Consider the following 25,271-nt stretch of genomic DNA (forward strand, 5'->3'; position numbering starts at 1 on the left):
CTGGAGACATGACCATTTTAACCACAGGCTGGGTTTTTCCACAGTCCTGCCCCAGGCTCCCGTCCTAGCGGCTCCTAGTAGTTGCCGTCTGAATGATGCAGATGAATGGCGGTGTCGGGGAAGGTCCACGAGAAATCCTGCTCCCGAAAACTGTGGAAGATGGTCCAGTTCCAGCCGCCTCCTGCGAGGGCTGCCTCTTCCCCAGGGCTTCTTCTGGGCTTTGCAGTGCTGTCCTGCCCCACTTGTATAAAGTAAAAAAGGCTATGGAGCGCTGCCTTAGAAGGCCCAGTGCACTCACAGTGACTCTGAGCGCCTTTGAACCCGAAGTTTTATGTTGCCCTTTTAAAAGCCCCACCCTTGCTGTCCATCATCCATACAGACCATCCATTTCCACCTACCATTCCCAGCTATCCTTAGGGCACACTGAGTACCACTTTAAAGAGATGCAGTGAGAGACGAGTTCCCCATCCAAGAAGGTCTTCCTGCCTGGCAGGCCCTTGGCCAGCTAATAGAAGGCGTATGCCCAGAAGACACTGCTTTGACTAAAGGAACATGCAGCAAATTTAGACATCTCTCTTAGAACGGGGGACTCGAATATCGCTAGCAGGAAGTCCAGCTCCACAGCTTCCAACCCGTCCGTCAAACCCAAAATACCCGAGTCCTCATGAATGAAGGAGGAAGAATATTCTCCAAGAGTCTGTGGGGGGATTCGGAAGAAACCACGCACGCCTTGAACAGTGGATGAGGCGACCCTGAGCTTCCTGGCCCACCCATGTAATTCACTGTGCTTGTGACGTCGCGGACGCCAGACTCCAGCAGGCGTGGGATGCCCTTACCCGCCCCAGAAGTCACAGGCGTCACCGCGCCTTTCCACGCCACCAGCCCGGGGAAAGAGAGGGGGCGGGGACCTGGCAGCAACTGGGCTGCACGACTCGGAGCCAAGAGAGGTAGGGCACCTCCCCGGCTTTGCAGCGGTGACCTCCGCGGTCCTCCAGGCCGCTTGCCCTCTGGCTGCGCCCGCCCCAGGACGCCGGCGCCGGGTCCCCGCGCGACTACCTCCTGGCGTTGGCACTCCCCTCCTCCTACTCGCTCGCCCCTCCTCCGCCTCTTCCGTTTCAGAGGGAAAGTCTGCAGCCTCCTTCTGGGCTCCGCATCCCCGTTTAGGTAATCCTCTTTCCTGCTTACGCCACCCCTCCCCGGTGTCGCCGCGCCAGCGTCTCCTCCTCCGCACATCTGGGTCCCCGCGAGCGGCGCGCGCTCCATCGCCTCCGCGGAGGGCAGGTGAGTCGGTCTCCGGCCGAAGGCTGCTGGCCTCCGAGGCTGGGCCTGCGAGATCCCGGGCCACTGCAGCGAGGCCGCCCCGGCCTGGCAGTGCCCAAGGGGACAGAGCCCGAGTCGCCAGCCGGGACGGTCCCGCGGCCCCCTTAGCTCTGCAGGCGCAGCCTGCAAGAGATCGGCGCGGGAAGATGAGTTGCAAGCAACTTTCTTTCCCTGCTTGGTTCCTTTCGGTTCTGCTGCTAGCCTCTAGGTTGAATGGACGGACCTGAGGATGGTTGAAAGCAGAGGCCCAGGTTCCACGGGTAGATGGCGTAGCTGTCAAGAAGACAGGGAGCAGTTTGAGAGATGCTCCCAGGCAGGGGTTTGTGTTGACTGCCTCGAGAAACGCACTGGATGAGTGTAAAGTAAACAGACCGGGACTATATTTCGATAAATCTCCGTCTCTTCCTTGTAATTCTTTCTACACTTTGAGGTCTGGTTGAGTGAGACGTGCCTAAGGCAGCGGGTGTGGACAGCCTGGGCGGGTGTCACCTAAACCTGAAACCTGGCTTTGGTGAAATCACAGGGACTGTCAGATGTGAGAAAAGAAAATCCAGGGAAAACGCGTGAGCGAGCACAGCGTGTCCTTTGGAGATTTCCATCCTCAAAACTAGAATTGAACACGTGGAAGTTTGCCCACTGTGTGAGGGTGTTCGCTTCAAAAGCACGGCGGCTTGAGGCCCTGCGGACAAGTCACTTGTGGGGAATGGAACGTTTTTTGACTCCTTGACCTTAATTCCCAATTTCGATAAGTTGATAAGGCTTGGGTCCGCTCCTAAAATCTAAGGCAGAAAACAGACCCCTAAATTACTCTTGGCTGATGAACTAACTGAATGATCTCAGCCAGGCCTCCGAAAGTATAAGGGAAAATACAGACAACAGGAAAGCCCATTTTAACCCCTGCTCACACCCGTTTTCTGTTTTATTAACTTAATTTTTAAGGGCTTTTACGCTACTTTTGAAGTTAATTTACTAGTCATGACGTAAATCATATGAGACAATAAAGCTACCTGTTTTGAATAGAATAAATACCTCTTCTTGGCAAGTTTTTGAACTAAACCACCGCTTGTGTGGTAACCATAGTCTAGATTCAAGCTCTGTAGTGTGAAATTCATCATCACTGATTTAAGTTATAACTATACTTGGAGTAAAACTATACCTGGAGAGAAAAATGCTTATTTCTTTTTTTTTTTTTTTTTTTTTTGGTTTTTCGAGACAGGGTTTCTCTGTGGCTTTTTGGAGCCTGTCCTGGAACTAGCTCTTGTAGAACAGGCTGGTCTCGAACTCACAGAGATCCGCCTGCCTCTGCCTCTCGAGTGCTGGGATTAAAGGCGTGCGCCACCACCGCCCGGCAAATGTGTAGCCCAGGCTGGCCTCGAACTCGTGATCCTCCTGCCTCTGCCTCCTTCAGCAAATCCTACCGGCGTGCGCCACCACAACCGGCTTATTTCTTTTTAGAAACAAAAAAGCCAATAAAATACAAGCAATCAGGGTGAATCATTATAAAGACATTTCCTCTTTTATTTCGACCTTGAATAATAATTAGAAAAAAAGTCTTATTCTATTTCAAGTCACCCCGAAACTGCTCAAAAGTTAAATGTGTAATCAATTAAAAACAAACACCTTCAGTTTTATTTGTTTTTTTGTTTTGTTTTGTTTTGTTTTTCGAGACAGGGTTTCCCTGTAGTTTCTAGAGCCTGTCCTGGAACTAGCTCTTGTAGACTAGGCTGGCCTCGAACTCAGAGATCCGCCTGCCTCTGCCTCCTGAGTGCTGGGATTAAAGGCGTGCGCCACCACTGCCCGGCACACCTTCAGTTTTAAAGGCAAGAATGGTACATACGAGAACTTTCTCCAGGTAGAGGAGTCTTGTAAATATCCTTGTTAAAATGTAGTCTGTGACCTAACCAGGTCAGCAGGACTCAGTGTTCGTGCTTTTGCCCCGGGGTAATTTGGAAATAAAAGTTTTGCTTTCTGTTTCTCACAATTAGCATGACCCGAGCTAGGGGCCAGGTAAGGGAATGGCAATAATAGCAGAAGGTGTGTGTGTGTAGGTGTGTGTGTGTAGGTGTGTGTGTGTGTGTGTGTGTGTGTGTGTATGGAGGGGGAAGGGTTTATTGAATAAAGCCCTTCATAACCCCAGGATGCATACAAAAGGCAGGCATAGCTGTCTTCCAGTACTTCCAGCTTAGCGGGGTAGAGGTGAATTCTCAGGAAAGTCTGGCTAGCTAGCGCAAGCTTCAGGTTCAGTGAGAGACACTGCTACAGCGAACTGGAGAGATCTAAGGGGACCCCCAGCTCCAAGTGTGGGCTTCCACAGGCACACTCACCCGCATCTACAAATATTGGATCATGCTATGCATACATGCGTATGGACATATACCACGTGCACAAAATGATACTCGGATGCAACTTGGTTAATAAGTTAATAAGTTAATAACTAATGCTTAGTTAGTAAGGTAGACAGGGTCTTATGTATCTCAGCCTGGTCTTAATCCCTCTGAGGTAGAGGAGAACCTTGATTTCCTGTTTCCACCTCCGTAGTGCTGGTGTTATAGGAATATGCCACCACACCAGGTTACCATGCAAGATTTCATTCCTTTGAGTTACTTCCTGCAGGTGGTGGTATCTGATTGTACAAAGAGCAAGTAGGACATTTTCTTATAATTTCCTTGGCTTGTTGCCATGTGATGGAAAAGTAGTTTTTTAAACTTCTGCTGTTGACATGGTGTGTTGTTTTAGGGAGAGGGGCTGCTTGTTTGTCCCAGCCACCCAGCTAGCTTACACCTGAAATAACCACACAGAAACTGTATTAATTAAAACACTGCTTGGCCATTAGCTCTAACTTCTTATTATCTAACTCTTACATATTAGTTTAACCCATCTCCACTAATCTGTGTATCGCCACATACCAGTGGTTTACTGGAGATTCTAACCAGCGTCCATCTCCGGCGGAGGATCCATGGCTTCTCTGACTCTGCCCTTCTTCCTCCCAGCATTCAGTTCTGTTTTCTCCACCTACCTAAGTTCCACCCTATCAACTAGGCCAAGGTAGTTTCTTTATTCATTAACCAATGAAAGCAACACACAAACAGAAGGAACTTCTACACCAGTGTGGTTTTTTTTAATGAAATTCTGAGACCTTCAGCACATTTCCAACCAATAATTGATTGATTTCTGCACTGTCTTGTGCTAGAAGACCTGGCAGATCCATGATGTGTGTTATGTATATGGGGTGATTAATATTTCTGATTATTTCTTGTAACTGAATAAATAATAGTAAACTCTGCATCATCTGGTATAAATTCACCTCTTTCTGCATATTGCAAAGCAGTAACTCTGTTGAGAGGTTCTTTAAACATCCCTTAGTACCATGAGAATAGCATATAATTGTGACTTTTGGACAGAACTATAAGGGCTTTGATCCACTTAAATTTTTTGATTTTTAATCTGTCTTTCCTGATTTATTTGTATCAGTTAATGGTGTGTCACCTACAATGTGGGAAAGGATCCAATTAGTTCTCTCTATAAGTTGAATTCTCTTGCTTTGGGGAGAGTTGTTGTTAATTTCTCTCAAAAAATTACTACAAGCTCTTTGTCAAAGTTCACTTTGTTTCCATAATTTGTCAATTTCGTCATTCTTAAAAGGTATTATACTTCCTGCTGGGTCTATTCCTGCTGATAGATGAAATCTCAATTTTTCTTTTAGAATTAACTCAGAGACCTTTTGCACATACATTTTAAATTTTTTACTTGGTTTATGTAATAAAAGATCAATTCAAAGATAATATCTTCCCTCTGCATTAAAATCCTGAAGGAGAATGCTGTAAGAAAATGTGACCACAATGCAATTAAACATTGGATCCACAAGATCCATATGTGCCTTCTGCAATTTCTCTTCTATCAAAACCAATTCTCTCTCATCTTTGGCTGATAATTTCCTGGAACTATTTAAGTCCTTGTCACCATCTAAGATTTTGTTTAAACTAATCAGTTCATCAAGTTTTATTCCAATAGTGGGCCATAGATTGGCAATATCTCCTAGCAATCTTTGAAAGCCATTAAGAGTCTACAATCTCCTATTTTGCACCTTTTGGGGCCTCATGTTTTGTAAACCTGTTTTATAGCCTAAATAATTAATAGAATCTCCTCTTTGTATTTCAGGAGCAAGTTGTATTCCCAACAAGGCAAACTTTTCTTTACTTCTTCAAACATTCTTTCGAAAGTATCTACATTAGAATCAGATAATAAACTGTCATCCAGGTAATGGTAAATTATAGATTCAGGAAATTGCTTATGTATAATTTCCAATGACTGCCATATAAACAGTTGGCACAGGTGGGGCTATTTAACGTTCCCTGTGAGAGGACCTTCTATTGATATCTTTTAGCAGGCTGAGAATTGTTATAAGTTGGCATTGTGAAGGCAAAATTTTCATTGTATTTTTTGTAAAGATATAGTGAAGAATCAATTTTTTAAATACTATAAGAGGCCATCCTTTAGGTAATAGGGAAGGCAAAGAATTCCAGCCTGTAGAGAATTCATTGGCTGAATTACCTTATAGGCAGCTCTTAAATCTATCAGCATTCTCCATTTTCCAGAGTTCTTTTTAATAACAAATATAAGAGAATTCCAAAGGCTGGTTGAGTCTTCAATATGCTGAGCATTTAGTTGCTCCTGTATCAGCTGTTCTAAAGCCTTCATTTTCTCTGTTGTTAAAGGCCATTGTGCAACCCATACAGGGCTGTCTGTCAACCATTTTAAAGGTAGACCTGTTGGAAGATTAGCAACTGTTGTGTTCTATTTCTGTTCAACCTGTTCTTTAAAATATAATGTAATATTTTCCCCAGAAGAATATGTTAATTTATGGGTTGTTTCTAAGACTGGGGGAAATGTTAATGTGAGTATTGCATTGTTATAACAAATCACAATCCCACAAATTCATTGCTATGTTAGCAACATATGGCTTTAATTTTCCTCTCTGTCCTTCCATCCCTATACATTCAACTTATCTTGCACTCTGCTTTACCTAAGATAAAGTTCCAATCCCTAAAAACTGAACATTTACCTCCTGAAGAGGCCAATTTGGATGCCAAGATTCTGGTGAGATTATTGTTACATCTGCACCTGGGTCTACCAGACCTTCAATGATAATGTAATTTTTTTTCCTATTTTTAATGGTGGTCTTTGTTCATTCATGGAAGTTTGCCTAAGTACTTGCTTTATGGTGTCTCCTGATTTTTTTTGTTCTCTCTTCTATAGCTGTTCTATCATTCAAAGCAGTACTATTTCTTACAATAGGCATTGGTTTCTTTAATTGTTCTGGGAAGGAATTTCCTCTATGATGGCAAGAAATGACTGAACCGGATTTGGCATAGGGGTCTGTGAGAGGCCTCTCATGGAGTTACCCAATGGAAAACGATAGCCTTGAATGTGTCTTGTTGATCTACATTCATTAGTCCAATGCCTGTCTTTGCCACACCTTCTGCATTATCCATAATGGGGTGGCAGTCTGTTTGAATTATGCTTAGATTCAATTATTATTTGTCTAGCTTCTGAATTTGGTATCATTCTATTTACTGCTAATGTCAGTCTTTGTAAGAAATCCATGAAGGTTTCCTTTGGGCCCTGTGTGACTTTAGTAAATGATTCAATCTTCTTTCCTTCTTCAGTTCTGTCCCAAGCATTCAAAGCTGCTGCACAGCATAAAGCCAGGATGTGACCATCATACAGGAATTGCATTTGTACATTAACATAATTTCCTTCTCCAAGAAGTTGATCCTGGGAGATTTCCATACCTCTAGTTTTACTCCCTTGTTCAATCATCTTGGTGTCTTCTCTGAACCATGTTCTCCATTGTAATTGTGGACCAGGCTCTAAAACAGCTTTAACCAACTCTATCTAGTCTTTAGGGATAATTCTATTACAAACTGAGCACAAGTTTAACATTTTCTCCACAAAAAGTAAATGCATGGCATATGAGACTATTGCTTCATTGAATCTCCTTAAATCTAACACTGGCACAAGAGTCCAGTTATCTGTGACAGAGCCTCTACCATTTGACAATTTCTGTTTGAAAACCTTAGTTGTTCCTCTCCAACCTTTTAATGCAGTGTTGAAATTGATACACTATTAAATTCCTCTGTCTGAATTTGAATATCTCTGTGATCTGTTTTATTAAGTTTTTCTAAGGCCTGTATCTTAGCACTCAGAAACTTTCTTAGTGATCAAAATGATAATGTTGATAATGTTTACAACTGACATTGTATAAATCCCATCTAAATTAGTTATCCTTTCATTTGACTGTTCCATTTTCAAATTGTCCAGTGACCCAACACTCCTTCCACTGTAATAATGTTTCCCATTTTTGAATGTGAGAAAAAAAAAACTCTCTTTTAACTAATTCTTCCCTTAAAGCTTTCCAATTTTTTCATCAAATTTTCCACTGATGTGTTGAAGATGTGAAACTTATTGCTGCTGCGTAGAACAAAAAAATCTTTAGATTTCAAGGCAGCTATGTTGTTTGGCAACAGCCCAAGAAGGGGGTTCAGGGAGAGCCCACCAGGAGAGAAGAAAGAAAAACCTAGCCGGTAGGGTGGTGACTCCAGCCACGTGTAGCTCTGGCCTGTACCAGGGGCTGTAAAGCCACAGGCAAATGATTTTTTTTTATGATTTTGTACTCCAAATGTTGGGCTCCAGATATAGTACAAATGATTATAACCCAGAGACAGATATTGGGGTTCAAGCTGAAGACCAGAAAGCCAAAGTGGCCACCCATTGACTCTTAACCTCTACCTCAAACTGAAATGGGTGATCCTGCCTCTGGGGATCCTCAGACTGAGGCTGAGCCTGAGACCTGTGTCCTCCTGTCTTACATTCCTCTCTAGTGCTGGGATCAAAGGTGTGTATCACTGTACCGGGGCGTGGTCGGTCGGCAATTGGAAATAACCAAACTAGCCTTATATAAAATACTCAGCTTTAATAAAGGGAGAAAATGGGAGAAACTTACAGAGCCAGAGTTCCAGCGAAGAGCAGGGAACCAAGAGGGCAAAACAAACAAACACCGATCTTTTAAAGGTATTTTGTGCCCCAGAGGGGTCACGCCCCTCAGACAAGGGATTGGTCAGCTTCCCCATCATATCACCACCACCTGGCCTCTGTGGCTAACTACTGTGGCTGCTGGGATAAAAGGTGTGTGTCACCACTTCCAGGCCTCTATGTCTGACTAGTGTGGCTGCTTTGCACTCTGGTCTTCGGGCAAACTTGATTTATTAAAACACAAGTAATATATCACTACAGAACATATCTGTTGCTGGTAGATTCCCAGCGTGACCAGACCAAATGCCAGGAGAACCTAGTGTGTAAAAAGACAAAGTGGGCTTTAACCTTAAACGACCAAATATTTTAGATCTCCTAAATTAATTATCTAAATTTAAATTAATTCAGGTAACTTTATCAGTTGGTATTTAAATGTGTGCTTTTACAGTGTAACAATGGTAGGCTTCCCGTTGGTGTGAACAAAGATGACACTAACAGCAAAGGAGGAAATTAAAATGACCAAATTTTAATTTTGCTTAAGGAAAACATAACGTGGTTTTTTTTTTTTTAAAAAAAAAAAAAGTGATGCCCTGGTTTTTCATTATTAACAGCTTACATGGCTTTAAAAATTTGTATGTATATGAGTATTTGCCTTCATGTGTGTATGTGTACCAGTCTGGTGCCCAGGGAGGCCACGTGAGAATGTCAGAGCCCATGGAACTGGAGTTACAGACATTTGTGAGCCATGTGGGGGCTGTGAACTAAAACTAGATTCTCTAGAAGAACAGCCACCGCTCATACCTGCCAAGCCATCTCTCCCGACCATCACCCCAGCCCTGTTAGCAGCCTTTCCAATGAGGGTTTGAGCTGCCCGATTTCAGAGCTCAGTCCTACTCAGCTCCTCAGAATTTACAGGACTTGGGCACAACCCCAGTTTGTTCTGGGAATGACTACAAGCCTCTTTTAAAAAATATGAGTGATTATAAGCTTCATTAACAGAAAAATGGGGAAATAAAAATAAGAATGAGACCAGGAAGATAAATATTAACCAGCTTATGGTTAAAGATTACCAGAAATGCAAGAGTACTCTGTTTAGATATTTCTGTGACTTTAATGGGCCACACATATTGTTTAGTGCTTTGAGCTTTTTAGATCAATCATATTATAAATATTATGTAAGGGTAAATGTTACATTTGGAATTCTGTATTGCTCTCTTCTGTATCTTAAAACATCTGTTAAAAATTAGCATCAAGACAAGGGTGGATTCTATGCTTATGACGCTAAGGGGAAATTCATCCATCAGCGTGTGTTGAACCCCTCTGAGTATGCCCCGAGAGTTATAAAAAAATCAGATATGTTTTAAGTCTCTTGCCAAACAGAACACAGATTAGTAAACAAATGTGTAGTGTGTTAGGGATCCAGGTTAGCGCTATAGCTCTCTCCTGTTCTCCCTCAGCCCGGGCACCGGAGCTGAAGGATCCAGAAATGGCTCTTATGGAGGCTCTTTTCTTTCCATCCATGTGTTAAATACACACACACACACGCACACACTTGCACACTCACATGCATGCACGCGCATGCTCACACAGGCGCACACACGCACACACTGGCACACATCTGCACACGTACATGCATGCATGCACGCACACATGCTCACACACACACACACACACACACACACACACACACAGGCACACACTTGGATGTTGGGATGAATTAAATCCATATACAATCTACTGCCTTCTTTGATGACAGATTGTTTATGTGAGCTACCTCTGTGTTGTGTCCTGTTGCAATTATTCATCTCCACTGTTGTGCGAATGTGCTAGAGTTGACTTCGTTTTACTATGGGTGGTTACTTGAGTTCCTGCCAGCGTTAGCTCACTGGAAGAATGATGTATGCGCACACTTTTGAAGATGTATTTTAATGCCTGTGTGCATACATCATTTGGGATATGTGAACAAGGGAAACTGCCGGATCACGGACCACCGTTTCTATTGCAGAAAGTGAACATTCTACCAAGCACACGGTGGCTTTTCAGGCAGTTGCACCAGCTTTGTCCCGGCCTCTACTATGTAAGAGATGATTGCTCTGTGTCTTCATCCGGATGCAGGCACGTCGGTCTTTTTTTATGGAAGCGTTTCCCTGGGCCTGTAGTGATATCCTGTTGAGATTTGAAGTTGTATTTTCCTAACTACCTGCAAGGTAAACTTTCTCACCTGTTTATTGACCATTTGTGGTCAGGAGTTTGGATATCTTTTATGAGGTACTTACTCAAGTTTATTGCCCTTGAAAAAGAGTGGTAGAAACCCAGAGGGAAGCATGTGAGCCAGGACGAACAGCACACGGAAATGTGTCGTGTTCCCAGAGATAGTGGGCAAGAAGTAAGAACATGGTGACTGAAAGGTAAGACTTAGGGCCTGTGACAGAGAGACAGTGGTCACCCAGGTCCTAGTGCAGACAATCCCATTCCATAATGCTGGCTTCTGAGATGTCTTGAATGGCTAGAAGACAGAAAGTTCAACCGGGAAGACATTTTAGCTTCCAGTAAACGTAAAGGCAGAATCGCAAGTCTCTGGTAAAGCTGCCTGCTCAGTTTCCTCTGGGTCCGGTGACCAGGAGGGCAGAACATCTTGGGGCGGCATCAGTGTGGTTGCTATTAGCAAACTGTACACGTGACTGAGCCCTGTCCTAAATTACTGAGGACCAGATTCTGTTCTCCTGCCCCTTTTTAGTGTTTTTTTTTTTTTTTAATTTATTTTGTGTGTGGGTATTTGTGTTTGCCTGCATATGTATGGACCCCCTGTGCATGCCTGGTGCCTGTGGAGCTCAGGGAAAGCATCAGATTCCTGGGAATTACAGATGGTTAGTTATAAGCCATGCCTATGGGTGCTGGGAACGGCTGAGCATTTCTCTGGCCCTCTCCCTTCCCCTTTGCCAGAACAGCTTCCAATCGTTAAGCCTCGAGAATAGCAAAGAGAGCAGTAAAATGGAGTCCGCTTCCCCACAACAGCAGTGTGAGCTGAGCAGCGCCTCGGCCACACCTTGACATTCATCACCTTAGGGGGGACACCTTTGTTGGGAAGTATTATTTCAAGGTGTGTGGCTTTCATTTATGCTGCATTCGTTTAATGAAGCTGTGCTACTGTGCCTGTCTGAAACACCTGATGGTCTAATAAAGGGCTGAATGGCCAACAGCGAGGCAGGAGCAAGGATAGGCGGGGATGAGTAGAAGGAGAACTGGGGAAGAGGAGGAACAAGGAAAGATCACACTAGAGGGCCAGTTACCCAGCCCCCCAACTTCCAGCCTCCCAGCCCTCCAACCCCCAGCCAACCACAGAGTAAGAAGGAAAGTAAGAAACACAGAAGTAAGAAAGATAAAAGCCCAAAGGGACAAGGTAGACAGGTTAGTTTAAGAAAAGCTGGCTCGATACAAGCCAAGCTAAGGCCGGGCATTCATAACTAAGAATAGGCCTCTTTATGTGATTTATTTGGGAGCTGGGTGGTGGACCCCTCCAAAAAACCAAGAGTAAAACATCGTGCAACACACCTTCTTGTAAAACACCCACCTACTCTGTGGGTGCCAAGCCTCTCCTCCAGCCGTAGCTGTCTGTGAAGGAGGGCCACCATACGGTGGGGTCACACCACCATTGCTCAGGGGGTGGTGAAATAACTGATTAGGACGTGAGCCGTAGCGGGTGGAAGCATCCACAGGACCTCTGCAGACCAGATTATCTGCCGGAAGGAGGGAACTGTAAGAGAAAATCCAAACGACTCAGCTCTTGGTGAGAGCCTGCTCTTTCGTTGAGGGCCGCATCTCTGACTGTGGACAACAGAAGGGCCGGCCAGGTCTTCTCAGAAAAACGGACCTGGGCCTTAGGAGTCTGAGTTTCCTGACAAAACACCCCCTTCGTAGAAAAGTGTCTCTCCCAGGCCACCCTCAGATGGTCTGACGTGAGGCCAGAGTCGCGGCAGGGCTTCCAGGAGCCAGAGTTTCCACCCATACGCCCAGAAACTAAAGCAATCAGATCTGGCCTACATAAGGGGACTTTTTCTGGGTTGTTCACAGCGTTACAAATAGTTCCCAGGCTTTGGGATTTAATGAACTGCTAAATTTTCAGCAAAGGTTTCAGTGACCCACATAACTTGCCGGCCTCAGACTTTCTCAAAGAAGGACGGATGACTGGGGTGTCTGTAAGGTCCTATTCCGTAGTCAGAGCTGCTGTTTATTATCTCCTGTGTGCTGACTCGGTGCTGGAGCCTTTCTGGACACCTCGTTTGAACTTCAGACATCACAGAAAGGTAAGCTTTAGCCCCCAGTTGCAGATGAGGAGAGGCTCAGAGAGGCTGAGCAAGTTTCCTGAATCGTTCAGCAGGAAGCTGAACTATGGATAGAATCTCCACCTTGCTCTTTGAGCAGGGTCTCCCACTGGATCTTGAGCTCGGTTGCAGTGTATCTGGCTGACCCTGAGTTCCAGGAATCTGCCTGTCCCTTCTGCTCACCCCAACCCCCCAGCTAGGGTTACAGGTGAGCATGGCCGCCATGCTCAGCTTTTTGGGTCCTGAGAATCAAAACTCAGGCCCTTGCGGTTGTGTGACTTTCAGATATTTGAGACTGGTCTTGTGAATCTGACCATGCTGACCTTCAACTGGATATATAGTTCAGCCTAACCTTGAACCTCTTCTGATCTCGTCTCACCTCAGACTTCCAAGTAGCTGGGATTATAAGCTCAGCTAATAAATGGCATTTAAAAAAAACAACTAAAATTGAATCTATAAGAATTCTAGCGCTCCTTGGAATGATCCAAGCAAAATGTGCCTATGATAATAACAAAACTTTCTAGATCTATGGGATAATACAGTTAGAAGGCAAGCAACCACAACTTTGTAAAAGTCCTATATTCCGCAACTCAATCCTGCTAGAAGGTTCACTTTGCTTTGATGTGGACGAGTGTACATCAATAGAAGTAGCACTCATATAGCAAACCTACTTGAACTCAGAAATAATTTACAGCATCTGATATAAAAATACTTGCCACAAGTAATATTATAAAACAGTACAAGCAGAGAGATGCATACACATACTATAACTCATGAGCCACAAGAGCATAAATTCAGGGACCACTACTTTTATTAGCAAATATTCTGCATTCTTTCTTGTAAGAGCAAGCAGTCAACAAAGCAACAGTATCTGGGGTCTTTCTTATTTAGATGCAACATGGGGATGTAAAGCTCACTTTGAACTTGAGCAAGATACATATCAACTGTTTATCACATTTAGTGGCTTCAAAATCAATGTTATATCTGAAAAGAAACCACTATACGGGTTCCACCGCTGTGTAAGCCTCTGCTCCATTGCCTCTGGGAATCTGGAATTCGTCCGTTTGAATCCTGGCTTATTCTAGTAACAGTCATTTTCCCTACCTGAGCAGATGTTTCTTAGCAGGTACAGGAACTTGGCCAAGAGGAGAGAACTTTCAGCTCTGAACTTGTGGCCTGTGATGACCAGGGTATGGGCTCTAGAAACTCATAGTGCTGCATCTGGGTTTTCAGGTCCTGAGCCACCCCACGTCAATCTTAGCCTCTCTTTCTTCTGACCCAAGGCACAGCTCGTCCCATTTTGTCAGGCTCCAGATGGTTCTGGGTTCCCTGGCCAGGGCCAGTGGAGACTTTCCCCAGCCAGCCCAACCAACACATTACCAGCTCACTCCCGGTCTCAAACAAACCACCTCCTACAGCATGGGTACCGAACTTTCTACATTTCTGGCAGCTTTGCAAGTTTGTACTCCTTGTTTCTGGGAGACGGAGGCTGCTAAGCCCAGAGGGTTGAGGCCATCTGGGACAACACAGAAAGCCCTTTTGTCTCAACGAACAACTTTATATTTAGCTGGCTGACCTACTACTTTCTGGTGGGAAATCTCATTCCTTCCCCCAAACTCAAATTGTTGGCCTCTTGTAAGCTCCACCCTTATCTCTGCCCATTTATCTTGAGCTCATTCGCTCAGGTAAGAAAACAGCCTCGGGCACAAGGCCCTTAATTGGCACTCTTGATGCAAGTCATTTCTGAAGAGAGTCAGGGGTAACATCAGCAAACAATCTCTCCAGTTTTCTATGGGAATTATCTTTCAAATTACCTTAGAAAGCTAATTGAATTTAGACAACCATTAATTGCCTCACTGCTCTCTTTGGGGATGGTTGGCACCTGATGGTAAGAATCTTAATGAAACCTTATAGGAAAGATGATTCATGCTCAGGGCTAGGCGGAGCTTGTTCTAAGTAGTGATTGTTTCTATTTGTAGGTCCGTGTGTGTGTTTGTGTGTGTGTGTGTGTGTGTGTGTGTGTGTGTGTATGCGCGCTCGCACGGGGTGCTCCTTGAACTCAGTTTGGTCATATGTCACTATTTAATTGACAGCTGTTTTCCGTCCACTCTCAGAAAAACCCTTTTCTCATAAGCAAGTGAGCAAAGCCTGTGCTCACACTCATTGTAAGGAGCATGCTAGGCACTTGTTCACCGTCCAGCAATGTCCTTCTTAACCAAATGCATGACGCTGGCGATGGGGCTAGAGAGGGCCTCAATGGTGACAGGCACCCAATTTTTCTTGTATTCATTTGCTGTTTAAAACTGGACAGCCTCCCGGTCAGAGACTGGCAACTCGTCCGTGTGTCCTCACCTGGCCTCTCTGTGGTGGCCATGTAACTCAGGCATAACTCCCTCTTCTTAAGGACTCAGGCTGGATTAGGACACACCCATGTTTTTGGCTGTGTTTTTACTTGTTTTGGCTCTTTTGGGGGGCCTGCCAACCAGCTCTGAAATAAATCACATGGAGGCTTATTCTTACGTATGGATGCCTGACCTGAGCTTGGCTTGTTTCTAGCCAAGTTTTTCTTAAATTATCTTGTCTATCTTTTGCTTCTGGGCTTTTATATTTCTGTATTTCTTTCTTCTTATTCCATGGCTTGCTGTGATGTGGTGATATTTCATTTGTATTTTAATAAATACAAATAAAGCTTGCCTGGAGATCAGAATACAAAACAGCCACCTAGTCGGCCATACAGGCAAGGCAGTGGGTGCACACACCTTTAATACCAGCAACCACACTAGTTAGCTATAGAGGCCCAGGTGCTGATGGTGCAAACCTTTAATCCCAGCACTAGAGAGGAATATAAGGTGTGATGAGACAGGATCTCACTCTTTCAGTCTGGAGATTTCAGAGAGGTAACAGCTCTCTAGTGGCTTGGCTGCTTTGGTTTTCTGATCTTCAGGTTGAACCCCAATATCTGTCTCTGGGTTTTTATTATTCATGCTGCACTGGGTGGCTAGGTGGCTGACCCCTGGAGTCCCCCTCCTTCTCTCACTCCCAGATCTTCTCTTGCTTCCTCCTCCTTTGAGATTTGTCCTCTCGTTTATTCTCTCTACCTGCCAGCCCTGCCTCTCCTTCCTCCTGCCTTGCTATTGGCCATTCAGCTCTTTATTAGACCAATCAGGTGTTTTAGACAGGCACAGCAACACAGCTTCACAGAGTTAAACAAATGCAACATCAAAGAATGCAACACATCTTTCTTTCATTTCTGCATTTAGGGCATGATAGGGAAATGATTGTGTGTGTTCAAACTCATACACACATTTTGTCAACTACTTCCCACTCATGATTGGTTGAACCCAGGCAGGAGGATGGGTCAATGTATGGGACGGCACAGCCACGGTCTGAGGTCCGGGGGTCAAGGCTTCAATGCCGTCATGCGGGAGGAATGCAGCACAACCCTTACCTCATCTCCAGAGAGAAGCCAACACAACCACCCCTCTGTCCCCCGTCTTCTGGCCAAATAGTAAAAGTGGGATAGGTTGTCCTTCTTGTGTGGTCAAGAAGTTTACTTCTGTGAGAGGAATTTTCCAGGTAGCTGATACTCTAGCAGCCAGCCTGGTGGTGACACGGTAAGCGTGGAAGCAGCTTCTTGGTAGCCTTGGTTTGGAATGACCCACCAACGACTTTTCAGCAAAACAGGCTTCATTCTTTATCATCTCAGACTAAACCATGCATATATAATATACACATATCTATCTATCATCTACCTATCTATCTATCTATCTATCTCCATCTATCTTATCCTATCTATCCATCTATGTATATATATATATATATATATCCATCTATCCTATTTATGTATATATATCCATCTATCTTATCCTATCTATCTTTTTATCTATCTATTATCCTACATATATATATATCTTATTATCCTATCTATTATCATATATATATACATATATATATATATATATCTTATCCTATCTATCTATCTATACACATAAAGACAGACAGAAAATTGTGTCATGATATCAGAGACTAGAGTCTCTGGCTTTGGGGAGATTTTCAAATATAGTTGGAAAAATACTTTAAAAAAAATGAAGTAGGGCAATGAAAAAATAACCCAACAAACAAAAACACACCCAGGGGATGGGAGTGGGAGGCAATGGCTCATTCTGTGAAGTCTTACCACACAACCACAAGGACCTGTGTTTTGATTCTCAGGACCCAGGAAGCTGAGCATGGTGAGGGCACACACCTGTAATCCTAGCTGGGGGGTTGGGGTGAGCAGAAGGGACAGGCAGATTCCTGGAACTCAGGGTCAGCCAGACACACTGCAACTGAGCTCAAGATCCAGTGGGAGACCCTGCTCAAAGAGCAAGGTACAGAGCAATTGGACACAGCCAAAGTTGACCTTTGATTTTCTCATGTGTGCACATATACATGCACCTGCACACACATGTACCACGGACACATACACACGCAACATCCCCCCTAAAAAAAAAATCTAAAACAAAAAACCTCATTACAATGAAAAGACTCCTTAAATTTCAAGACTTGAGTTTGCACCCCAGCCCCCATATAAAACAGTACCACATGCCTCCTGATCCCAGCACTTGGAAGCAGAAGCAGGTAGATCCCTGGGGCTTGCTAGCTAGCCAGTCAGTCTAATCAACCTGTAGATTTCAGGTTAAATGAGATACCCTGTCTCAAATATAAAGTGGGGAAGTGTTTAAGAAAGACGCTAAATATCAACCCCGGATCTACACACGCATGCAAACCCATGTGTTCATGAACGTACGTACACATGTACCTTCATGCACACCCATGTACACACACACTCACCCACATACCCCTTGAAACCTCCCCAGAACACATAAGCTCATATACAAGGTGATAGATGTGGTGGCCCTGGTTAGTTTTTCTTGTCCATTTGGTGCATCTAGAAAGAGAGAACCTCAGCTGAAGAACTGCCTCCATCAGACTGGACTATGGGCATGTCTGTGGGGCGTTTTCTCAATTGCTAATCGACATAGGGCCTAGCCTGTCGTGGGTGGTGCTGTCTTTAGGCAGGCTGTCCTAGGCTTTATGAGAAAATTAGCTGGGCAGAAGCCAGGGAACAGGCTATGAAACACCACTCATTTATAGGTCCTGCTTCAGTTACCGCCTTGAATATCCTTAAGGGGTGGATTATGACCAGGAAGTATAATCCAAATAAGCCCTTTCCTCTCTAAGTCGGTTTTGCCATGGCAATTATTCCTGCAGTAGAAAGTAGATTAGAAACTAGTGCATACCTGCAATCCTAGACGGGAAGGGGAGGCTGGGACATCAACACTCAGGTACAGAAGCGAGTGTAAGGCAGCCCGGACAGCGTGAGAACCAAACTTGCCTCAGAGAAGAGAAAAATGTCGTTCCTTTGAAAGTCTTCCCTTACTTTAAATAATTTTAGTCTACCTTGTATGAAAATATTTTAATTCTTATTTTCTCACCACAGATTAAGCTAAGATTTAGAGTACTGACTGATGAGAGAGGTGAAGGGGATCTGGTACAAATGCTAGCGGCTCCTTGGGAACCTGTGTGTTTCCGCGCCCAGCGTCAGAGTTAGCATCTGTCCTCCTGCTGACCTCCAGAGATGATGACCGGGGATGAAGAAGAAGAACGAGAGGGATATCTCCTTGTTCTACCCACTTTTCCTACCTTTCTTCAGGCAGTGGACCATAAGGAAAACAGATTTAGACAAACTAACTTTAACAGCTCGCCACGCCCCTGCGTCAGCATCTTCACGGCTGAGTGGGTTCCCAGCCTCAAGCTTCTTTTAATAGAGGAAACAGTTGCAACAATGAAGAAGCCTAGTGTTGTGTGCAAGCGATCCTGAGCCCGCCTCTCAGCCTTGTGCAACCCTTTAGAAGTTACTCAACCCCCTAAGCTTCATTCCGGAACTGCAGGGCAGGGCAGATAATCCTCACAGCTGGCTGTTCTCTCTGAAGGGAAGCAGAACGGTTCACACTTTGAACAAGAGTCCCATTGCTAATTGGAAGCCTGTCCAGGGAGGCCCAGTAGAAAGACGTCCGCTGCTAGGTGTGGCGGTGCACGCCTCTAATCCCAGTACTTGGGAGACAGAGGCAGGTCGAGCTCTAAATTCAGGATTAGCCTGGGCTACAGAGAAGAGTTCCAGGACAGTCAAGGCTGCAGAGAGGGAGAGGGGAGGGGAGGGGGAAGGAAAGGGGAGAGAAGGGAAAGGAAAAGGAGGGGAGGGGAGGGGAGGGGAGGAGAGGGGAGAGGAAAGGAAGAACAGAAAGATGAATGCATACTACATGGCTCTCAGAGTCCAGAACTCTCAAGTCCTGGCAAGGTGCAATTTTCCCCTCACGCCGTAGTGTAGGCTGCTTTTGGTGGAGGATGGCACTTGGCTCTGGACTCTTTTCAGCCTAGTTGCCCGTGAGATGCTTTATGCCCAAGAGTGGCCTCAGGGCCCAATGCTTGCAGCTCTGCCGCTTACCACATGGAGGTGGCAGTGTGACTGTCACCCTCGCCCTTCTCACGGAGAGTGCTGTGCTAATCTTCATGGTACGGCTGTGTTATGATTAGGGTCCTTAGAAGAATCTGGCTTTCCTCTGACACCGTGGTACTTCCGTCTTGCTAGGGTTTTGCAATATAGATTCTTATTCAAAGGTTTTTTTTTTTCCCTGAAAATTCAATTCTTTGGGTAATGGTTTTTGTTTTGTTTTTGAGAGTGTAATTGTTTTTACAAGATTTGAGAACTAAGTTTCAGTAGTCAGCACCCTGAAAATATGGTGTCCACTGGCAGCTCAGCCCTGCTGACAGGTTGCTGCCAGCGGGGCGTTAGTGGGAGAGGCACCCTGATTCTGACCGCTTTCTCTTTCACATTCTTGCGCTTTTCCAGCCGAGAGCCAGAGGAGCCAGAGGAGCTAGAGGGCGGGGGAACCTTTAGAAATGTCAGACATCCTCCGGGAACTGCTCTGTGTCTCCGAGAAGGCTGCTAACATTGCCCGGGCGTGCCGGCAGCAGGAGGCCCTCTTCCAGTTGCTCGTGCAGGAGAAGAAAGATGCAGAGAAGAACAAGAAGTTTGCAGCGGACTTCAAGACCCTGGCGGACGTGCTGGTGCAGGAAGTCGTAAAGCAGAACATGGAGAATAAGGTGAGAGGTCAGGGCCAAGGTGGCTGTGAGCCGCTTGCCTCTGCCACTCTGAGTAAACAGCCGGCCTTTTACTGACCCTCAGGATATCTCGGATTCAAACAAACACCTTCTGGTCTTCCCTTATTTTCATTACAGTACTACAAAAATGGTCTTTGCGGGAAATCAATGAAGGATCGAAAATTGATCGAAAATTGAAAATGGAGGGGACTCACAATTCTAACACGAGTTCATAGAGTCGACTCTTGTTTATTGATGAGCTCCTTGTTAATAATTCCTTTTCTCTATGACGGAGCACAGTTAAGGTCCCCCCAAAACAAAAATCCTTGCCGCTGAGGATTGCTGGCGTCTCTTTGCAGGTTTGCGGGTCTCACTTGCTTTGACTCCTTAGTCCCAGCTTACCCTCTTCACTATTTGTCTAACGTCTGCCTTGGTTACGGGGCTTGGGATTGGGTAAAAATCCTTTTTGCTCCTCCTATAAAAATATGGTCATGACAGTCAGTGACTGTGGTTCTCAGTGTGGAAGTGACCAGAAGAAGCTATTGTCCTAATATCCTAACAGTGATGCCAGCAGACACATGTAAATGTGAGCCCCTGGCTTCGCGAATTCTCGCTGGTGAACCCGGTGATAGTTTAGTAAGAACTGTGATTCCACTGCAATCCGGGTGTCACAGGGAGCTTGGATTAGTGACCTGAAATTACACAGCACAGTGTGTGACAGCTCTTGAACATAGGAAATGGTTCTGAGTGTGTGCCACTGGGGTTCCTGTTGGCTTTCATATGATCCCTTCCCCCACCTCTTTTTTTTTTAATTTAATTTGGAAGAATGGAGCTTTATGATAGAAAATAAAAAAAAAACCACTTTCATATTTTTAATGAATTTTTAAATTTGACGACCAAGTAAAATCTTGACCACAGGCGTGAGAAGAGAGTACATAAATTACGTAAAGTCTCCACAGACTGTTTCTTCTTCGTGCCCTATTTCTACCTGGCTTTGGCAAGCTAAGTGAAGGAAGCTTGTTTTCTGTTGTTGCTGATGGAGACAGTTATACACAAGGGCCGGTTGAGCAACCTGATTAAATACGTATCAACATTACTTTTATGGGTTAATATGTGACCTCCCCCCCTCACTCCCCCCCCCCCCCCGAGCATTAGAGCAAGTCTGGGCAATTATTCATGAACGACTGCCGGAATTTATGAAACAGATACTTTCCACCTGAGCTGCTTTAGATATTTTTATTCCAGACCCCTTCTGCCTGCATTCCTCTAAAGAGCTCTGTGAACAGGTGTGGGGGAACTGGCAGATTGCCAGCCCTTGTAGGCCTGGTTCTGTTTTGCAAAAGCAAGAAAGAATAGCAGGTGGTGTGGCCCTTGTGTTTTGTGCATCTGGGAATGTTCGAGTGTGTGAGGCAGTCCCTTCCCTGAAAATAGCAGGAATATTGGAGTCAGCACGTATTTTGAGACAAAAAAATATCTTCTGAGGGCCAGGAGTGAAACTGTCCATCTGAACAGTGACATAGAGATTTGAGGAAAGTCTCACTCAATTCCCGTTCACTCTATACATACGCTTACGTCATAGGTCCCTACAGTACTGGTTTTCTTTCTTTTTCTTTTTTCTCCTTTTTTTCCTTTGACACACCCACAGGTGCAGAGATGTGCCGCGCACTGCGCCCCTGTGTCTGCTTTTCATTCGCTTTTACCCAGTTACCAAGCTTCGGGCAAGGGGCTGGAGGTTAAAATACACAGACACAGACAGACAGACAGCGACACGGGTCATCCTTGAATTCCCCAAGAATGCCCCCTTTATTGTGTTCAGGGGCATTATATAGAGATAGCCACGCCCCAGCCAAACCCACCAGAAACCACTCTCCTGCCATCAGGAACTCCTGAAGGTCTCGTGCTCAGAGCAGCTGTAGGCACTCAGATCAGGGGAAAACAAGAAATTCAGGATCTGGGGTCTCACTGCTCCCAACAGAGATATTATCTGAAAATGAAAATGAAATCTAAGATTACCTTCTAGTATTTTTGTACCTTTAGAAATTATTTTAGGGACTGGAGAGATGGCTCAGTGGTTAAGAGCACTGACTGTTCTTCAGAGGACATGAGTTGGATTTCAAACACCCATATGGCAGATCACAACCATTTATGATGGATCTGATCCCCTCTTCTGGTGTGCAGACATATATGCAAAGTGCCCATATACCTAAAGTGCAAAAATAAATTTAAAAAAATTTTTTAAATGAAATTATTTTAAGGACATAGCCAATAACATGAGTTTTCACAGGCTGGTGTTTAGGAGCAGGGTTAATAAATGTCCCCTGTCCTGTGGCATCCCAGTCCTATAACTGTTCAGCCCTGTGGCACTCCAGCAGAAGTGACAGCACGTAAGGAAGCCTGATCTCAGTCACGGATTACGTTTTCTAGACTGGCAAAGGAATAGGAAAATAATAGACAGAATCAATATTAGCCCAGAACGAAGCTGGCTTCATTTCCCATGCTCAAGCTGACTCCTACTTTGGAAGTTTGGAGTTTCAAATCTAACTTATGGAACGCTCTTCAGAACTGATTGTGGGGCTGGGGGTTTGTTGGGTTTGTTTTTCAAACTCTGACTCATTCAGTTTCCAGGCTTGGGGCAAAAAATTTTTGGCGAAGAATCCAATGAATTTACAAATGATTTGGGTAAGTAGAAGAACCTTAATGTGTTTTATAACTTAATCATAGTATTCTAGTTTCTAACTCGGAACATAAAATAAATGAATGCTAGGAAAACTTTGGGGTATAAACAGCATCGCATGCTTAAATGTAAAGCTTTATATAGGCGCTACCTCAGAATAGGATGGCGTTTGAGTTAGAGAGAGGTGAGGTGGTTTCTTGGAATAATTTATCAGCCCATGCAATCATTCATTCTAAGTTTAAATCTTCAATATTTTAGCCATTGCGACCTAGCCTTTGGGACAATTCTGTAGCCTTTTGAAAATCTAATGGGATCGTTGATGCCCTAGAAAGATGTTTATCTATGCAGTTGAGCGGACAGTGTCGGGGCAGGGATTTGAACCCATTTGGGGACACCCTGGACTCTACAGCACAGCTCTGGGCTAACTGTGTAGCAGATCCCTCAGTCCTGAAGTAATGAATGATGTTGCTCCGGTACCCTCTGCATTTCATCTCAGAACCTCTGTAAAGGTAGCTGAATTAACTAGAAGTTTCCATTCTGTTGCAGGGAAGAGGGCCCACTTGTTCATCTGGGCTGCCCGGCCAGCTTAACCCCGAATTAACCACACAGAAATTGTATTAATTAAATCACTGCTTGGCCCATTATCTCTAGCCTCTTATTGGCTAACTCTAACATGTTGATTTAACCCATTTCTATTCATCTGTATATCACCATGTGGCAATGGCTTACTGGGAAAGATTCTAACCGGTGGCGTTAGTCTCAGGCAGAGGATCCATGGCTTCTCCTGACTCTGCCGTTCTTCCTCCCAGCATTCATTTCTGTTTTCCCCGCCTACCTAAGTTCTGCCCTATCAAAAGGCCAAGGCAGTTTCTTTATTCATCAGCCAATGAAAGCAACACATAAATTGAAGTACCTCCTACCCCACCATTCCGAACCAAATTTTTAATTATATTTTGTTGTTATTATTGTTGTTCTGTTCGAGGTGGTACCTTGCTGTGTTGTAACTGGTCTCAAGCTCTTGGTTCAAGTCGTTCCTCACCTCAACTCCCAGAGTAGCTGAGACCACGGGCATGAACCACTCCCTTGGCTTTTTATATACATTTCTATGTATATAAACATTTTTACACATTCCTTTGACTCCAGGAAAGAAGACAGAAATCTTATTCACACTTCCAAAAGTTAAAAGTAACTATTATGAGTATCACACAATGCATCCTAATTTACAATCTTACATTTGATTGTTTCATAAACAGTTAATTTAATGCTTCATCTGTCTAGAACTAAAGAGGCAAAAGCTGTTCTACATTTATTTTTTCCTGTCTGCAATATGACAGAGAAACAGGGAGCCAGGAATGAGGCTGCTGTACCAACTGGGACTACAATGGGGTGGGTCGCAGCAGGAGCGTGGACTTCCCCCTAAGTGTGACGAAGACTTAGCTTAGCGCAGGAGTCCTTTGCTTTACTCATTTGAGTGGTCCTTGGCGTTTAGTAAGCTGGAAGTGGCATGCATATTTCAGTCGCTGCTGCGTGGTGGCTCAGAGGTGCTGCTGTGGGCTGGAGATGCAGCTCTAGGGTGAAATGCCTGCCCAGAATTCCCCGGGATCCGGGGCTGAATCTCCAGCACCGAAGACACAAGCAAAACCTCAGTTACGGCTGTGATGGATTCCCACTGGGCCATGAGCTGTGCTCATTGTATCACGACCTCAGGCTTTTCTGAAGATTCAGTATCTAGGGGGTGTGTGAAGTATTGTTTCCAACCAAGCGGCTGCTGGTTGGACCTGCTGGAGCAGGTCGGAGCATGCATCTGTATGCCTACTTTTGTTATCCCTTTAAAAAGGTCTCATGAGGTAGCCAAGCCTTCCTCCTGAGTGTTGGGATTATGGTCATGTCTTACCACAGCCATCTTAGCTCTCACTCTTTACTGTTAGTCTGTGGTGCTTCCGCTATTGTGGGGACAGGGGTTCGTGTGACGCACCATGACCTTCCACTTGATACGTAGCCCAGACTGGATTTAAAGTCTGAATTTTCCAGCATCCACCTCCCCAGTGCTGGGGTTTTAGGTACGTGCTCTCATGTCTAGCTAACTCTGCCTCCTTCCCAGCTCCCTTTTTTCTCTTCTCTTAGATGCTAGCTTCCAGACCAGGGGCCTAAGGTGCATGTTTCAAGAGCTGGGAATCCAGCTGCCTCTTCACTCCGCTTCTGCTGGAGAGGTGGCTTGCTCACATTTGGTTCCCAACGGCTGTCACCGAGGAGAGTTTTTGTCTGTCATTTTTGAGCCACTAAGTTTTGCAGTCAAAGATTACTGTGTTTCATCTGATACTCCTGAGTCTAAACAATATTTTTGTTAAAATCAGCATTACAGAAGGAAGCAGAAGCATTTCCGTATGTGGATAAGACCTATGTCTTTCCCAGTAACATTCCAACATGGACAGAGAAAAGTCAAAAGACAAATCTAGGTAACAGGATAATTATTGGAGCTGAAGAATTTCAACTTTTGTGTGGAGTTCCTTGAATACAAACCTTTGCCCTTGGAGATCCTTTTCTGGGGGAGCAGGCTGAGTCCTGGAGCCTAACCTCTCCACCCAGAGGGAGACCACAGAGCCATTAGCGTCCACCGCTTTATAAAGAGCCGCAGGGGATCCTGGCAGGGTTTCCTAACCAGTGCTGTAAACATACTGTACCCACCTAACCCAAGAGCTCAGCTGCCCACTCTCCTTGCTGCCCCTCTGCCTCCCGCGGTCTGGTCTTCTCTCCGGAACTCTCAAGGAACAGTGGCTCTA

The 25,271-nt window shown here is 44.9% G+C and overlaps 1 protein-coding gene across 3 annotated transcripts in view; it reads left to right on the top strand.

Annotated features, from left to right (window-relative positions):
* Positions 1-937: 937 nt before the first annotated feature.
* Positions 938-25,271, top strand: part of Inpp1 (inositol polyphosphate-1-phosphatase) — a 30,009-nt gene continuing 5,675 nt past the window's right edge. The window contains exons 1-3 of one of the 3 annotated variants that reach the window (XM_038315428.1): positions 938-1,281; positions 19,567-19,820; positions 22,436-22,496. In XM_038315428.1, the coding sequence (XP_038171356.1) occupies positions 19,617-19,820; positions 22,436-22,496 (265 nt within the window). In that variant the 5' untranslated portion in view covers positions 938-1,281; positions 19,567-19,616. Of the gene's footprint in view, positions 1,282-18,960; positions 19,230-19,566; positions 19,821-22,435; positions 22,497-25,271 lie in introns of those variants that run through there. The other 2 variants (XM_038315430.1, XM_038315429.1) reach the window with 2 other exon arrangements.

This window comes from Arvicola amphibius, chromosome 18, assembly GCF_903992535.2.
Source record: "Arvicola amphibius chromosome 18, mArvAmp1.2, whole genome shotgun sequence".
Classification (NCBI taxonomy): Eukaryota; Metazoa; Chordata; class Mammalia; order Rodentia; family Cricetidae; genus Arvicola; species Arvicola amphibius.